This window comes from Mobula hypostoma, chromosome 7 (genome assembly GCF_963921235.1).
Source record: "Mobula hypostoma chromosome 7, sMobHyp1.1, whole genome shotgun sequence".
NCBI lineage: Eukaryota > Metazoa > Chordata > Chondrichthyes > Myliobatiformes > Myliobatidae > Mobula > Mobula hypostoma.
Genome location: NC_086103.1, coordinates 163053743 through 163072391, shown reverse-complemented (window position 1 = coordinate 163072391; position 18649 = coordinate 163053743). Strand labels below are relative to the sequence as shown.

The 18649-nt window shown below is 40.2% G+C and overlaps 1 protein-coding gene across 2 annotated transcripts in view; it reads right to left on the bottom strand.

Moving 5' to 3' along the window:
• Positions 1-627: 627 nt before the first annotated feature.
• Positions 628-18649, bottom strand: part of LOC134349720 (alpha-1,3-mannosyl-glycoprotein 4-beta-N-acetylglucosaminyltransferase A-like) — a 288721-nt gene continuing 270699 nt past the window's right edge. The window contains exons 11-13 of one of the 2 annotated variants that reach the window (XM_063054474.1): positions 11749-11824; positions 7354-7466; positions 628-4313 (exon numbers count right to left, since the gene is read on the bottom strand). In XM_063054474.1, coding sequence (XP_062910544.1) covers positions 4287-4313; positions 7354-7466; positions 11749-11824 — 216 coding nt within the window. In that variant the 3' untranslated portion in view covers positions 628-4286. The remainder of the gene's footprint in view (positions 4314-7353; positions 7467-11748; positions 11825-18649) is intronic. The other variant, XM_063054473.1, reaches the window with a different exon arrangement.

Sequence of the window (18649 nt, the reverse complement as noted above, 5' to 3'; positions counted from 1 at the left end):
CCCAAGGACGACCTATGCAGGAGGAGGAGGTACAGTTCAAGCTAGTAGTCCACTATTGTCGTTAGGGCATACCTTAGGGGTAAGGAGAAAAGCAAATTTCCCAATGTCACCCAAGCCATGACACAATCAAAACCACTTTAAAACAACAGATCAGGAAGTCTAAGTATAAAATTAAAGATACGGTAATAAGTGCTCATTATTAAAAATATGCAAATAAGCCATTCCTTCACCGACAGAGCAAAATGAATACCTGTGTCCTGCTATGAAGATAATATTGTATTACAATTCTTAGGCAAGATTTTCTTTTCTGAGAAACTTTCTTTAAGCAGGATTATCCTTCGGTACACACAGAGATGTGAAGTTTTATGATGTGATCAAGTGCTTATGTTTCTGCATTGTGAATCCAATCTAGAAAAATAGCATGGAATGAAATTTACTCTAGAGAAAATGCATTAGGCCAATTGAGTTTTTTTTTCTCCCTTCCAAATAAATTAATGTATGATCCAGATATCACCTGGTCTAGAGGGCCAGCTGGAAGAGTTTGAGGTTTAAATTATCTGTTTATTCTTTTAGCATTTAATCATTAAGTACTGGATACTACCAACATCGACTTTTCCAAACACTCATTGCAAAGGTTAACATTGAAATGTAGCAATTTATTACACAACGGCAGGAAGAAGCCAATTATACAGAACATTCTACACCTTATTACATTTTAAAGTATAACAAATTCAACTTTATTACAAGTATATTCTTTATAAAGTTATGGCACATATATGAAAATAACGTAGACCCATGATGCAAGGCACATTGACATTAGCAAGCAGGTGCATAGTAACATACACAAAGCAGAAACATATCCATAACATTAGTAAAAGTATTTCAAGAGATTGATCTGTGGCACATGAAAAACCAATCAATTTCACTTGATTCACAATAAATCTCTTTCATTATGATAAACATGCTACAGATGAGCCCTCAATAATTTAGATTTATTCTGATTTTCTTATTAATAAGCAATCATTATGTTAAATTGGCATGATTTACTGTCCAAAAATGGCCAAACTCTCAAATCATGTGCATATTATCAAGCTTCATGTTTGTTTTGTTTTCTAATTTTGTATGCACTGATTGAAGCACAGCTCAGGCACAATCTTAAGGACCCCGTTTTCAACCTGCATATGCAAAACCTGTTGGAACATTTTCAACAATGAATACAGATCCATGGTGTAGCTTCTAGCAGCAACCAAAGTGCGAGTAGGATGAAATGTACACATGCTCTACGTGTTACCCATCCTGAGAACTAAAACGTGAACCATTGTTAAGCCTCAAGGTAATTTTACAAAAGGTATTTACTCCACCCTCACGTGACCGCAAGAAACAACTGTCCTGGGACACTTGTCACGTTGCAAACACTACATTAGGTGCTTTTGCAATTAATCTCAGTGTTGTATATGATGACATCTATGTACTTTAATAACAAAATTTACTTTGAACTTTTAACATAACATGATCTAGCCCAATTGCAAAAGACCAGCCGAGAGCAAACAAGTATAGAAATCCTGAATGCAAAATAGATCATATTTCATACCTCATATATAGATCCACAAACAAAAAAAAGTCACATATTTGGAAAAACTTGCTTCTTGATTTGCATTCATGAAGGTTCATTTTAAGGTGACAATTAACATCTATTATACCATTTGATACTAGCTGCATCTCAGAATTGTAAAGCCCAGAAATGGGCCCTTCAGCCCATCATATTCCAGCAGACCTTTTAGCCCATCTAAGACTAATCCCGTTAACATGCATTAGAATTCTATCCTTCTTTGTCCACTCTATTGAAGTTCCAGCTAAATGTAGAAATTATATCTGATTCTCCGCTAGCAGTTTCAGATAGCATGTGTTAAAAAAAACGCTTTAGACTTCTCTCTCTCTCTCTATAAACCTATGCGCTCTTTTTTATATATATGATCACTATGGGTATCTATCTGTCTTAAAATTTGATTTTAAGAGTCTAAAACGCATCTTATCTGCTGATGAAAATGACTTTGTATATACAGAGATTTGAAATTAGTATTGATCGTCTGGATCGAGCTCCATTGCCAGAACCAAATTGTTATTTTTCATGTAAATAACTACATTACTGTGGTCTACATTTTCCATATTCATATGCCATAGTTATTTATTATCAAAGCCTCTCAATAGAAATAACCTTAAAAAAATTCTACAATAAATTATTAACACCTCCTTTCACTGACTTTCAAGCCAACTGACTGACCAAATTTCCAATACTTACTGCATTTAGCTTAAATTATGCCAATACTTAGTTATGACTGTGAATTTCAATTGTTATTATTGTCGTGATGGGTTTAGAAAATGTATCTTTTTAGAGAAAGGATCAACTTAAATACAACTTTTGTTGCTCAGCTCTGCACGATAGCAACATGTTTCCTTAATACTGTCATATGTCTTTTTATTGACTGTCTTTCTACCCTTCCCTCCCAACACTTATACAACATTAATTACTTCGAGGCAGTTGATAGGAAGGAAGAACTGAAAGTTCTTCTTAAACTTTTCACTAGTTTTATTTTTAGTATTTTACAAATAGCAAGATTGTCCAATTCCAATTTTAAAAATTCCATCACTGAAAATGTAAACCGCTAATATCAGCCTGTCACTTTATTTCATTTTGCGCTCACTGATGGTAACAATTTTGGCTAGGTTAAGCAGTTTTCATGAATATTTATACCCTTTCCTGCAGCAAAAAAAGATATCCTCCATTAATTACATATCAAAACATCATGAATATAATTAAGTACAAAAAATTACACCAACTTTTTAATTTATATTGAACACAAGTGCACTGTCAAGTTAAAGGCCGTGTTTTTCCACACAGGCTGTATCAGTTTAGGGTTTTCCAGCATTAAGTTGCAAAGATTTTATTGGAAAGGGTAAAATATTTGTGATGGTTCAGTTAAATATTCTGAATAAAATTGGCACCAACATCACGTTACATTTATCCATCCAATCGTTCCAATAGTTAAATATGTAGAAGTGTATTTTTGAAAAGAAAATCCATCTGTAATGTTATTAACACTTACGGTTTTCTTTAAGCTATTAAATAGATTAAACTATTAAACTTTAAATAGATGAACTGGAAAATTAAGTTTTTTTTTGGCTTGCGGGCAATAGATTTCTGAACTGTAGAAGTACTATTACTTTTTCAAAGATTGCACTTAAAAATATTTCCCAACAAACAAAATGCAAAGTCTCTTTGTCTTGCATTTCTTTTTATTTAATAAATATTAAGATGTCTACAGAAAAATCATTGCTCTCCACCTGTTCAACATTCAATCAGTTCCAGTAACAGGACACTAAGGTCTGCATAAACAATGCCACTGAAGGGGTAGCAAAGGTCTTTCCCCAATCCCCACCACAAGCTTACCTTGCTCTGGGTGCTAAATTTAACTGTGGTCCCTTGCAACTGCCCTGTGAACGCATATGATCACTATCGCACAGGAGACTCTCAAAATAAAATCTGTGCCCTCCATTCTGTAATGTACAACTAAGTCCACTGATAAAGTCACATCATTTATCACCAGTCTAGATGTGCTGGAACTGACGTTCTGCAACCACTCTCAGGAAAGTTGGCAAATTTCAACCTTAATAAATTCAAAGTTGTGTAAAGGCAGTTTTTTTTTCCTTCGTAAAAACGAAGTAGCTCTTCTGAACTTAACTTAATTGTCTGGAAACCAAATACTACATTTCTCTAATCAAGAATCTGGATTCCCTCAAAATATGATAAATCTGTCCAGTGCATATTTACAATAAATTAAAGGTAACCAACCCCTTATATTCTCTCCTCCGCTTGCACATTCACTGTCCCTGATGCACAATTTACGTTTAAAATTTGTAACATTTAAGTTCTTTATACAAGTATCACATCTTTTCTTAATTTTGTTCAATATTTAGGTAAAATGGGTCACAAAAAATACACCTTTGTAGCTTATGATGAGAAGATCAGTCCATTATCTTCAGATTACCAAAAAAAACCTCAGTTGGTAACTCTTCAAAATTAGAATCTTCACATAGAAAATTACAGTAGATTTCACAGGAGGTAGTGTGTGGGAACAATGAATATCCACAACGATCAGATGATGAGGTGATATGTCCAGGAACTCTGTGATCCATATCAACACTTTATCAAAGAGAGCTACTAAGATGGATTGGGGCAATTCTTTTGTATAAAACAGATTAATCCTCAAACTTTTTTAAAGTTCTGATTATCTGGCAGCTTTTTTAAGATGGATCTGAAATGAATAAAAAGATTTTAAAAATTAGTAAATAACCAAGTAGAATGATCCATCTCAACTACAATGTTTCAATGTCTCAATTTAATATCAGAGAATGTATACAGTACACAACTTGACATCCTTACTCTCTGCAGACATCCACAAAACAGAAGAAAAACCCCAAAGAATGAATGACAGAAAAACGTTAGAACCCCTCCCACTGGCCCCCCCCCCAAGCCATAGCAGCAGTATCAACCCTCCCCTCCCCCACTTAGTCCAGCAAAAGCAAAACCCCCCTCCCAACACCCACCAGGCCAGCAAAGCCCCCAGCGACCATGATCCAGAGTCCGTCAAAACACTACTGTCCGTCCCAACACCTCAACATCTCAGACAGGCTCTCTCTCTCTCTCACTAGTGAGGGAGAAGGGGATAATGCGCCTGTAACAGTGGGAGGGGAGTCCTTTAGCTTGCTGTTTCAATGTCACAATCTGCCATGTTGCTTGTCCAAGCTCCCCAACTTGAGGAGCAACAGATGAGGGAAGGGAGAGAGGGAGGGGGAGAGAGGGAGGGGGGGAGAGGGAGGGGAGAGAGGGAGGGGAGAGAGGGAGGGGGAGAGGGAGGGGGGAGAGGAGAGAGGGAGGGGAGAGAGGGAGGGGAGAGAGGGAGGGGAGAGAGGGAGGGGAGAGAGGGAGGGGGGAGAGGGAGGGGGAGGGGGAGGGGGAGAGGGGGAGAGAGAAAACGAACGAATTCAAGTGCAGGGGCCTTCCAACAGCAGTGCACAACTCCAATAAACTTAATTCTGGCACAATTTTTTTTAATTGTTAGTGATGTTTAGAAATGCACCATCAACAGTGCTTCACTGGTACTTACTCATAGAGGCCCGTCTAGTGTATGCTGAATACTGCTTAGTCCAGTGATCTGCACCCATGGCCCTCCATACCCCAATAATTGATGGGCTCATCCAAACTTCTCTTAAATGTTGAAATTGAATGCACATCAACCACTCTGCTCACCACCCTGAGTAAAGTTCCCCATCATGTCCCCTTTAACATTTCACCTTTCACCCTTAACCCATGACCTCTAGTTCTAGTCTCATCCAACCTCAGTGGAAAAGGGCTGCTTGCATTTACTCTATCTATGCCACTCTAATTTTGTATACCTCTATCAAATCTCCCCTTGTTCTCCTAGGTTCCAGGGAATAAAGTCTGAGCCTGTTTAACCTTTCCCTATAACTCAGGTTGCCAAGTTGCAGCAACATCCTTGTAAATTTTTTCTGCACTCTCTCAATTTTATTGACATTTTTCTATAGGTAGATGACTAGGACTGCACACAGTACTCAAAATTAGACCTCACTAACATCTTATACAACTTCAACACAACATACCAAGTCCTGTACTCAGTACTTTGATCAATGAAGGGCAATGTGCGAAAAGCTCTCTTTACGTAAGCATTTCACTGATGCCCAAGTTTCTAGCCCACACTGATGCACTTTCCTTAGCAACTCTGGTAATCTCTCTCAAACATGCAATCTCAACCACCAAGGTGGTCAAGGACTTTAGGTACACGGGCACACAACACATTTCCCTCCAAATCAAGCACCATCCTGACTCGGCAGTTCTTTCATCATCACCCTGTAACGTGCTACTCAACTACACCATGGGAGTACCTTCACCTGACTGTAGCCATTCAGAGAGGCAACTGACGAGCACCACCTCAGGCTATGAATGCTAGCCTTGCAGGCAATGTCCAGATCTGAGGAAATTAATAAATAATAAAAATGCCCAACATCCACTGAATCAGTGATCTTCATGGACATACAATTTCTTGATATTTCCAAAGCCTTTTACCAGTCCAGTATTAATCATCGAATAGTCTACAGTCCAGCCCAAGTTCTGGAATCTCCTCTCCAAATCTGTTGTGTCACTCTCCCTCCTTTCTGCCAACCCTTAGTGTCAACTCTTAAAATCCAGCATCTTTGAACACTTCCGTCATCTACCTTGACTTCTGGATGGAGTCAAATTTTATTTGATTCCATTCCCAAGAAATATCTTGAAGGTTTCTACTTCAATAAAGATAGGTTATTGGAATTACAATGTTAATAAAACAAATTTTAAGACAGATTGCTCTAAATATTAGAATGTATACAATTTGAATAGTATTTCCCTTCAGTTTTAACTTCTCCAGTTTGGTCAGCAGCAGAGAGGCATTCAAAGAGTCTTGTTTATAAAGATTGTAAAGATGAAAGGTTAGCTTTATTTATCATGTGTACACCGAACGTTGAAAAGTACAGTAAAATGTGTGGTTTCCATCAACGACCATAGTCCAAGGATGTGGCGGGGGCAGTCCGCCCGCCTCGCCATGTTCTGCTGCCAACATCGCATGCTCACAAGTTATTAACCCTAACCTGTACGTCTTTGGAATGTGGGAGGAAACTGGAGCACTCAGTAGACCATGTAGTAATGAGAAGAACGTACAAACTCCTTACAGACAGTGACAGAATTGCTGGCGCTGCAATAGCGTACACTAATCATTGAGGGCCCAGCATTTGTATCCCCCATTGAAGACAGACAAGAAAATGTATGTAGGCTCTATTAACATCTTTCCCAAAGGGTATCTGGTTCCACGTGCAGTTCTTTAACGGTGACTTCTTGGCTATTAGCAACTGTTATAGCAATTCATGATTCTGATTAGAAAATACTGAATTTTATCTAAATGTTCTAAGAGCATCAGAACGTCAATGAAATGCACAGTTGGACACATTTTTATAATCAAACTGGAAAAGAGTCTACTCCCCAGGCGAACCTCATTTCATTATAACAGTACAAGAATAGTTCCTCTTGGCGTCTTGGTCATTATTTTCGAACAATCATGTATAACAAAGCCAAGAAGATCTGATCTTGAACATAATGGTGTTTGTGGATGCTTACTAGACAAAAATTAATCGCTATGTATCAAATAGCAATTTATTTTACTAGCAAGTTGTCTGCAGAACTGCCTAGCAGACACACAGAAATTATTCACAACATACACACAGTATACTTACTTAACAGCTCCTTACCTCATCAAGTAGAACCCACACTTCGGAATCTTGTAAAACTGACAGCCTAATGGCTGAGATAGGATTTAATCGCTTGTGAATGGCACCTTCAGCTATTCCATTTTCAAATCTACCTGCACACAAGAAAAACACACAAGTATTTTACAAGTATCCAAGGACTCCACATCACATGTTTGCAGTATTATTTATTTTTTTGTTTGCACAATTTTCCTTATTTGTTCATTGGTTGTTGTTAGTCTTTGTTTATGTATAATCAGCTTTATGTAGAAACATATTTAATAAATTCTATTGTACTTCTTTATTTTCCTGAAAATTGCATGCAAGAAAATTAATCTCAAGGTAGTATAAGGTGCTGTATCTTCGTTCATTATGTGTCATGTCGTATGACATAGGCGATCATGGTCTTTCCATGACCATGATTGTTCTTGGCAAATATTGTACAGAAGTGATTTGACGTTGCCTTTTTCTGGGCAGTGCCTTTACTGGAAAGGTGATCCCAGCCATTATCAATACTCTTCAGAGATTGTCTACCTAGCGTCAGTGACCGCATAGCCGTATAAAAAATGATCTGGAATATAATGGATATAGATGACATGGATGAAAATGTAGATGGGTGGGTTAGTAAGTTTGCGGATTATACCAAGATTGGTGGAGTCGTGTAGAGGACTGGAAAAGAATACAATGTGATATAGATCAGTTGCAGATATGAGCAGAGAAATGGCAGATGGAGCTTAACCCAGACAAGTGTGAGGCATTGCACTTTGGTAGGGTAAGGGGATAGTACACTGTTAAGAGCAAGTTCCTTAAAAGTGTTGCTAACCAGAGAGATCTTGGGATCCAAGTTCATAGTACCTTGAAAGTGGCTACACAGGTCGATAAGGTGGTTAAGGAGGCTTATGGAGTGCTTGCTTTTGTTAATCAAGGCACTGAGTTCAAAAGTTAAAAGGTTATGTTGCAACATTATAAAACTCTGGTTAGGCCACATGTGGAGTACCGCATACATTCTTGGTTGCCCACTACAAGAAGGACGTTAAGGCTTTGGAGGGGATGCAGAAGAGGTTTATCAGGATGCTGCCTGGTTTAGAGGGCATGTACTAACATGAGAAGCTGGATTGTTCTCTCTGGAGTGGCAGAGGCTGAGGGGAGATCTGACAGAGGTTTAGAAGATTATGAACGGCACAGAGAGAGTGTCAGGAAGTATCTGTTTCCCAGGGTTGAAATGTCTAATACCAGAGGGCATGCATTGGAGGTGAGAGTGGTTAGGTTCAAGGGGGATGTGACGGGCAAGTTTTTTTTTACTCAGAGAGTTGTGGACACCTGGAATGTGCTGCTTGGAAGAGGCAAATACATTAGAGGCTCTAAAGAGACATTTAGATAGACACATGGATGTGAGGAAGGTGGAAGGATATGGACACTGTGTAGGTAGGAAGGATTAGTGTTTGGGTGCTTTTGATTTGCTTTTTAGCTGGTGCAGCACAACATTGTGGGCCGAATGGCCTGTTCCTGTGCTGGAGTGTTCTATGTTCTAAAGTACTTTGATAATAAGTTCAGTCTGACTTTTACTAATTTCATATATTTCTTATCTTAATTTATAGTATATTTTACATATCGCACTGGCCTGATGCTCCAAAACAACAAATTTGACAATATATGTCAGTGATAATAAAGTGGATTCTGATTCTAACTTATGCCCAATTGAACACTGGTAACAGTAACACAAGAAGCCAGCAGGAAACACTTGACAAAGGGGCGCAGTTTGGCACCAGTAGATTTATTAATCAACATAAGAAAGGAAACACACACAAAATCATACTGAATCAGCTGTGGTGCTGGTGCTGGATACAGAGTAATGATTCCTCTGCTCTGGGATCTTAATGTTGCTCAGGTCCATCTACTGAAATCACGGTCCTTACCCACATAAAGCCAGAATTCTTACTTCATGTTCCAGTCAATAGTAGATCTTGAAAGAGGCATTCTTTTCTGCACCACTGATCAGAGTGACATTTTTAGGCCTCTGGAGTTAAACCATATAAAAACAGGCCACTGGCTTGTACTAATAACTGCAGCTCCAAACAACACCAAAAGCTCAATATTGTTTGTAAAACTAACCTTCTGTGGAAGGATCAAGGGAGGCTTTTTTAAAAAAAAAATTCCTTCTAGGGATGTGGGCTTTGCAGGCTTGGCCAACATCTAATTACCCATCCCTAATTGCCCTCAGGAAGGTGATGGTGAGCTGGCTTCTTGACCAGCTGCAGTCCTTGAAGTGCTGGATGGGCCCACAATGCTGTTCGGGAGAGATTTTGACGCAGGAATGGCAATAGATTTCCAAGTCAGGATGTTGTGTGGATTGTAAGGCAGCTTCCAGGTGGTGCTCCCATGTTTCTGGTGCTCTTGTCCTGAGGATTATGTTTATGATCTGGTCAGAGATTTGCTGAGGGCCATCGAATGCCTATCACTTGTTCTTGACAGCTCTTACAGGTAAAACATCCTTGGAAATGAACTAAGCTCTCGTTTTCTGGGTCTGCTGTAGCCGATTACAGTACAGTGCAGAGTCTTAGGCACGTACAGTATATATAGTTAGAGTGCCTACGACCGTTACACAGTACTGTATTCGCCAATGTGGACTGGGGAGTGAGTCTGTAAATCTGCTGGGAGCAAAGAATGTGGGGAATGGCGAGGGTGGGGAGCTGCAGGAGGGGTGCGGGACAGGTGGCAGAGGAGTGCCAGGGGCGGGGGTGGCACGGCTGCAGACACACCCAGCCCTGAGACACCAGGCAAGGTCATTTGTTTCCAAACGATTGGTTTGGTGATCATTACAGAATGTCTCTCTGGCACTTCCCGCTCCCTCCCATTTTCCCCCCAACCACGTTCACCCTCTCCCTGCCTCCTTCCCACTCTCAGTCCACAATAGAGACCCAGATCAGAATCAGGCTTATCATCACTCGCATATGTCATGAAATTTGTTTTCTTTTACGGCAGCAGTACAGTGGAATACATAAAGTTACTACAGTACTGTGCAAAAGTCTTAGGCATCCTAGCTATATACATGTGCTTAAGATGTTTGCACTGTATCGTAGTTCTGAGGCTCTCCAGTAAATGAGCATCCCCTGTATTGACTGGATTATACAGGAGAGCCAATGAGAAATCAGTAATTCTGCTGTTGATTCATTTGATCGGACAGATTCAAGTGATGCCAGCAGCAGGTTTACCATTCAATAAATGAGAATAATTGAACTCTGGTCCTGCCTAGTTAAAAATAATTTTTTGATTGCTGTATAGTAAAGGGCATTTTTACACGATAAAATATACCCAAAGGAATTTCTGTGCACATTTCTCTTGGACTTTGGATAAAAGAGATCTGGAGTCAGAAATGGATTATCTAAGAGAATAATTGTGAAAAAATCCTCTCACCTCAGACTCCATGTGCATCTGATGGGAAGCAGGGTGAACATGTGCCAGTCTACATTGGGAGATCAGCAGCATTAAATTCCTGGCTGTTAGTGTATCAGAATACTTGTCCTGGCACACAGAAGCTATCATAAGGAAAGCACGCCAGCATCTTTATCTTCTTAGGGTGGTAAGGATGTTTGGCTTGCCACTGAATACTAACAACCTTCTACAGATGTATTGTTGCAAGTATCCTGACTGGTTGCAACATGCTGTGGTAGGGAAATGTGAATGCACAGGAACATGAGGAGATCTAGAGAGTAGTGGACACTGTCTAATCCATCATGGGCATATCCCTCGCAGGTCAATGGTAGTATCAACAAGACGTCCGGCCTCAAGATCCACATCATCACACTATGCCATTTTTTGTTGCAACTATCGTGGGGCAGGAGGTACAGAGCCTGGAGTTCCACACCACCAGGAAAGAACAGCTACTTCCCTTCAACCACCTGCATTTTGAACCAACTGGCAAACCCCACATCACTATAGTTTAGCAGCACCATGAACACTTGGCACAAAACGGACTTCATTCTAATTGCATTTACTTGTAAAAAAAAGGTGTAATTTACGTTTAATTTGTTTTTCTTGTTAATGCTGCTTATCTGAGGCTATGTGTCTGTGATACTGCTGCAAGTAAGTTTTTCATTGCACCTGTGCACACATGTATTTGTGCATGTTACAATAAGCTCAACTTTGATCAGATCAGATTTCGCTCAAGGAAGTCGAGCCAAGTCATCTGGATTGAGGCTTCTTGTTGAGGTTCTTGTTCACTTAAAGCGAACACAGTGTTGTTTTTTTTTTGGAAATGCCTTCAACATAGAACTCAACAAAAAGATGGGAATGAAAGTGCAGATTAGCAGCAGACTGAGTTTAAAAGAAGAACAGGTCATTTATATGACACTTGAAACACACATAGTGATGAAGGTCATCAAGAGATTTAAATTATACCTATTCTGTAAAAACCATCTTCAGTGCGCTTATATTTTTGATCTTTGGTCTCCTGAAGTATTTCAGATCCTAAATCCTAAAAGAAAGTAGAAAACAGATAAAACAATTCTTTAGGAAGTTATTATCAATAAAGATGAATGAAATTAGCAGCTTTTGCAATCACAAAATCAAAAAGAAATGAAATATCATAAAATTTAAGCACCCTTTCTTTTGAAATTGAAAAAGCTTTGACAATTGAGAGATGAAGTCATCTTGAGAAAATGGTCCTGAGCCTTGCAGTACAAGGTTCAAAGCTGCTTTTGCCTTTCCATCCACTTCCAATTGTGTCTTCACCCAAGTCCGGGATTTCTCCACAAAATCTCTCCATCTACATCTCATCCTTAAATCTTTACTTTGTGACCAAGCTTTGAGCCACCCCAATATTACCCTCTTTGACATTATGGCGAAACACCTTTGCAAATGGAAAGTTACTAGCATGCAGTCTGCCCCGTTTTTTTGCGCCACATACAACTCCACTTTGATAAAACTAGTGGAACAGGTTTAGGAATTTTATGCTGATTTCAACTATTTAAACTCAGTGTTTCTGCATTTGTTTTGTATTTAAAGACATCATGGTGGAACTTGACCCCATTCACAAATACTGGCCACACATCCAGACTGAATATGATGAATATCCACGAATATCCCTATTTGCCTTATTCCAATAAATCAGCTTTTTTTTTTAAATTTTGAGGGTGGAAGTAAAATAATCAGACACATAAAATACCTTCCCAATGTTAAGGCAATACTGGTAACATGGTTTTGGTAGTCCATTAGGAAGAATTCTTACAGACAATAAGACAAAAAATACAGCAATGCTCGAGAGATGTGGTAACAAGCTCTACTTCACTTTTATCAGCCTAGATTCTGGATGAATTTATTATTTAGCTTTGTTGTCATGTCTTCAGCACAGCCACCATTTTGTCCTCACTTCAACTTGCCCTTGAGAAAATGGTGGCAAAGGTGCTCTGACAAGATGCCAGGATTTAAGATTAATGACGAAGGGAAGTTTAGTTTAGTTGGCCATTTGATTACAAATTCATTTGGTTCAGCTCAACATTGTGGACTTAATGGCCTGTTCCTGAGCTGTACTGTTCTATATTGGAACAATAATGTATATGCATCTCTTAATTAACAAATGTTTGATGTATGAATTTTTGCAATGAAGCAATTGACACTTTAAGATACATGTTCGCAATTTATGAAGTATTTTTCACTATGATGAACAATCCTTATGTTAAGGAAGCAGAAAGAGCGATTATGTCAACAATTGGAATAACTGCAATTGAAACAAGCACACACAGTAACAAAGATTGCTATCCATTGGAAATGCCCCATTGAAATAAATTGCTGTTCCTACTGATCATTGACATGTTATAAAGCAAATCAAGGCCTTTTTACAATATTTACTTGGCCCAACTGGTCATTGAATATACCTCTCTTAGTTGTAACAGAATTTTATATCTGAAAGTGCATTCAGTGTCATGCCATTATAAAGGGAACAGAGTGAGGAATTAACATATAGCTAGAAGTCTGAAGATGATCCAGGGAAAAATGAGATCATTAGTCCAAGGCTTGAAAGAATACAAGTTAGGAAATGGACCTTCTGAAAATGATGTTACATACAAAGGCGGCCATGGTTGTTGGTCCTTTTCGCATCTCGCAGTGCACTGGGCAGCAACTTTGCCATTCTTTAGCATTTTTGTTTTTTTTTAAAATGAATTCAAGTTGCTAGCTCAACGCTCAACCCAGCGTGGATGGAAAGCGTGCAAGGAGCTGGCCAGATTTGAACCCAAGATTGCTTGCCTCGAAGTCTGGTGCGGGAACTACTATTCCACCAGCCAGCTGAAAATGATGTTATATTCAAAGCCAGCCATGGTAAGCTTGGACATTAAAAAAATATGTTGAACTCATAAGATTTAGCTTGCAAGGAAGGCAGCAAGATTAGATAGTGTGATGGCAGAAAACTCTCTAAGTGAATTGAAATAAATCAGAGGAAACAAGAGAAAATCTGCAGATGCTGGAAATCCAAGCAATACACACAAAGTGCTGGAGGAACTCAGCAGGCCAGGCAGCATCTATGGAAAAAGGTACAGTCAACGTTTCAGGCCGTAATGTCGACTGTGATTTTTCCATAGATACCGCCTGGCCTGTCGAGTTCCTCCAGCATTTTGTGTGTGCAAATCAGAGGAAGATTGCTACTCTCCTAACAAGCGTTTACCTGTAAGTTATTTGCATGTGGATATCCTTATACAGATTCATTTAGAAGAATGAGAAAACTTTATGGCTGCTAAAGATTACCTTGTTGTTTTCCTTTGAGGCAATACTGAGGGTGACTAGGTTTAAGCCTCTTCTAGTCTACCAGTCAATGAACCTGAGAGCTCTGAAGGGATATTTGAAGCCCAGTCTTCCAGTGATGCAGCGATCTAACAAAATGACTGGATCACGGCTTTGTGCCTGCAAGACTACATCATATAATTTCTCTCACCCTTCATTGGATAAAGAATACCAACAGAGCCTTGCTCTTTCTCAGCAGTGCATCCAGATAATTTGGACAACACGTCTAACAGCATTGAGATAGAATGGTACTCTCGCCAAAATAACTCATGGCCCTGGATGTTTTCCCTACATTTAATTGCAACATTTAACACCACCCTTGGCAGGGCATTCCAAACACCCAATACTCTGTGTAAAGAACTTTTTTCTGACATCCCTCTATACTTTCCTCCAGTCACCTTAAAATTATGCCCCTCATATTAGCCACATTTGGACTGTTTTCCAAATTGGAAAATGTCAGCATTTGGTGCTCAGTGAATAAACACTAATATTACTATTTATGATTACTTACATCCTGCAATACATACATTGGCAATAACATTTTCCTATTGTTATAATCTTGAATATTTAAAATAAAATGATTGTGAAATGCTTTTGGTAGTTTGGAAAGCAACGAACAGCCCCATATAAATACCTCTATACTGCCTCCCTCTGGCTCTCTCTGTTCTCTGGTTCCATTAATGAATCAGGCTTGTGATTATTGCAGAAATACCATCAGCCTGAAAAGGATTTTTCTTTTTTATTTCCTAACAAGACTCTTACAGAACACTTTTTGAAAAATCAATATAGTCTACAATCAACTGCGTTTCCAACATCTAGCCTATTAGTTGCTTCTTCAAAAAAAAAGCACTCATGTTTTTCAAACACATACAAGCTGGGTTTTCTTGATTAACCAGTGCTTTTGCAACTACATCAATGCATTTCAAGCATGGCATTAGATTTACAGTCATAGCTAGCCATTTTATTTTCATAAAAGGTTCAAGGCCTGTATTATTGCTTCTTCGGAAGCCAGTTAAGAATCAAACACGTTGGTAAAGATACACTCAGTGGCCACTTTTATGAGGTTCAAGAGTGGAACCTGGCCAGGTCTTCTGCTGCTGCAGCCCGTCCACTTTAAGGTTCGATGTGTTGTGTTTTCAGAGATGCTCTTCTGCACACTATAATAGTAATGCGTGGTAACTTGAGTAACTGTCTCCCTCCTGTCAGCTTGAAACAGTTTGGCCATTCTTCTTTGACCTCTTTCATTAACAAAGTGTTTTTGCCCACGGAACTACCACTCACTGGATTTTTTTGTTTCTTGCACCATTCTTTGTAATCTCTACAGACTGCAGTGCATGAAAATTCCGGGAGATCAGCTGCTTCCGATATAGTCAAACCACTCCATAAGACCAAAAGACCACAAGACTTCGGAGCAGAATTCAGCCATTCAACTCATCCAATCTGCTCCGCCATTCCATCATGGCTCATCCCAGATCCCACTCAATCACATACACCTGCCTTCTCGCCATATCCTCTGATGCCTTGACTAATCAGGAAACAATCAACTTCTGCCTTAAACATACTTGGCCTCCACCGCAGTCTGTGACAGAGCACTCCCCAGATTTACTGCTCTCTGGCTAAAAAAAAATTCCTCCTTATCCCTGTTCTAAAGGGTACGCCCCTTAATTTGAGGCTGTGCCCTCTAGTTCTGGATACCCCCACCATAGGAAACATCCTCTCCACATCAGACCTATCTAGTCCTTACAACATTTGGTAGATTTCAATGAAATCCCTCCACATTCTTCTAAATTCCAGTGAGTACAGGCCCAAAGCTGCCAAATACGCCTCATATGTTAAGTCCTTTATGCATTGAGTTGCTGCCACGATTGGCTAATTAGATATTTGCATTAAAGAGCAGATATACAAGTGTAATAAAGGGGCCACAGAATACATAGTAAGTTATATATCAAACTAGGTTAAAAAAGACAAATTTCTTTTCCTGAGGAAAAATTATTTCATAGTTGCCATTACTGACATTTTATTTTAATTCTAGATTTATTCTCTTACTCAATTAGATCTAATCTAATTTAAAATTCTCCAATGTAGGATCAATACCTCATCCTCCGGATATTTGCCGTGTAACACTACTATTGCCACCTGTCTACCTTGGCTGCTTTCTAGTCCTAAAGTGGGCTTTGAGTATTTTAAGAGCATGGTAGGATTGCACACAATACCAGTCCAATTTCCTTCAGTAACCAACGATATAAACTCTCAATTGGAGATGACTGATCTACATTGAACTCTGCTAAATTCCTCTGATCCAAATCCTTCCCTTCTTTGATCTCCAACAATCGTTCATGATCTCCCTCCAAAGTATCAATACCTTCACTTCCATCAGTAATTATTAAAAAAGAAAGATGCGGTGGTGACGAAGGAATTGAGAGAAGAGGATGGCATTTTACAAGTAACAGGATGAGATTTCCTAACCTCATCACCAAACCTGCAGATAAAGGTGGTGCTGTAGTAGTCTGGCGGACTGACCTCTACCTTGCTGAGACCTAGTGACAACTCTCAGACACCCACCTCTTACTTACCCCTCGAACAGGATCCCACTAAGGAACACCAGGCTATTGTCTCCCACACCATAACTGACCTCATTAAGCTCTGGGGATCTCCTATCCACTGTTACCCACCTCATTAGATTATGAGAACACTCAGTTCTCTTTTACTGTCATTTAGAAATGCATACACGCATTAAGAAATGATACGATGTTCCTCCAGAGTGATTATCACAGAAAAACAGGACAAACCAAAGACTAACACTGACAGAACCACATGATTATAACATATAGTTACAGCAGTGTAAAGCAATACCATAATTTGATGAAGAACAAACCATGGGCACGGTAAAAAAAAGTCTCGAAGTCCTGAGTCGATCGACTCCCGAGTCCCCGATAGCAGGCGGCAAAAGGGAGAAACTCCCTGCCATAAACCTCCAGGCACCGTCAACTTGCCGACGCCTTGGAAGCACCCGACCACAGCCGACACTGAGTCCGTTCATCCGAAAACTTCGAGCCGCCGACCAGCCCCTCTGATACAGCCTCCCGAGCGCCATCCTCTGCCGAGCGCCTTCAACCTCGCCCCAGCCACTGAAACAAGCAAAGCCGAGGATTCAGGGCCTTCTGCTCCGACGATTCCGGTTACCACACAGTAGCAGCGGCAGCGAAGCGGGCATTTCAGAAGTTTCTCCAGATGTTCCTCCGTACTCTCACGTCTGTCTCCATCAAATCAGAATTGTGCATGGTACCCTACTTGACAGATTACAGATATCATTCACCGGAGAGGCCGCGCGCACTGCCGTCATGCCGCCATCTTCTCCTCCTAGTTCTGCCATAGTTCCCGCACCCTTCATATCCTGTTTCTACTTCCTACCCAAGATCCACAATCCTGCTTGTCCAGGTAGACCCATTGTTTCAGCTTGATCCTGCCACACTGAACTCATCGACTGTCTTGTCCCCCCTAGTTCAGTCCCTTCCCACCTACATACATCTGTGACACTTCACACACTCTGGATCTTTTCAATGATTTCAAGTTCCCTGGCCCCCATCATCTTATTTTCATTATGGATGTCCAGTCCCTGTACAGCTCCAACCCTCACCAGGAAGACCTCAAAGCTCCCCGTTTCTTTCTGGACACCAGACCCAACTAGTTCCCCTCCACCACCACCTCTCCTCCATTTAGCAGAACCTGTCTTCACTCTCAATACTTTCTCCTTTGGCTCCTCCCACTTCCTTCAAACAAAAGGTGTAGCCATGGGTCCTCGTATGGGTCCCAGCTATGCCTGCCTTTTTATCGGCTACGTGGAACAGTTCATGTTCCGAGCCTGCTCTGGTGTCCCCCACTTTTCCTACGCTACATTGATGACTGCATTGGTGCTGCATCCTGCACCAATGCAGAACTCATCGACTTAATCAACTTTGCCTTCAACTTTCACCTTACCCTCAAATTTACCTGGTCCATTTCTGACAACTCCCTCTCTTTTCTCGATCTCCCTGTCTCTGTCTTTGGAGACAGCTTTTCTACTGATGTCTATTATAAATCCATGAACTCTCACAGCTACCTGAACTATACCTCTTCCCTCCCTGTTACTTGTAAAATCACCATCCCCTTCTCTCAATTTCTCCATCTCTTCCAGATCTGTTCTCAGGATGAGGCTTTTCATCCTAGAATGAATGAGATGTCCTCCTTTTTCAAACAAAGAGGATTTCTTTTGTCCACCATCAATGTTGCCCTCAACCACATCTGTTCCATTTCACACACATCTGCTCTCACCCTACCAAGGATAGGGTCCCTTTTGTTCTTACCTACCACTCCAACAGCCTCTGTGTCCAGCACATAATTCCCTGAAACTTCCCCAAGCACATCTTTCCCTCCCCTCCACTTTCTGCTTTCCGCAGGGATCGCTCCCTATGTGACTCCTTTGTCCACTCGTCCCTCCCCACTGATCTTCCTCCTGGCACTTATCCTTGCAAGCGGAACAAGTGCT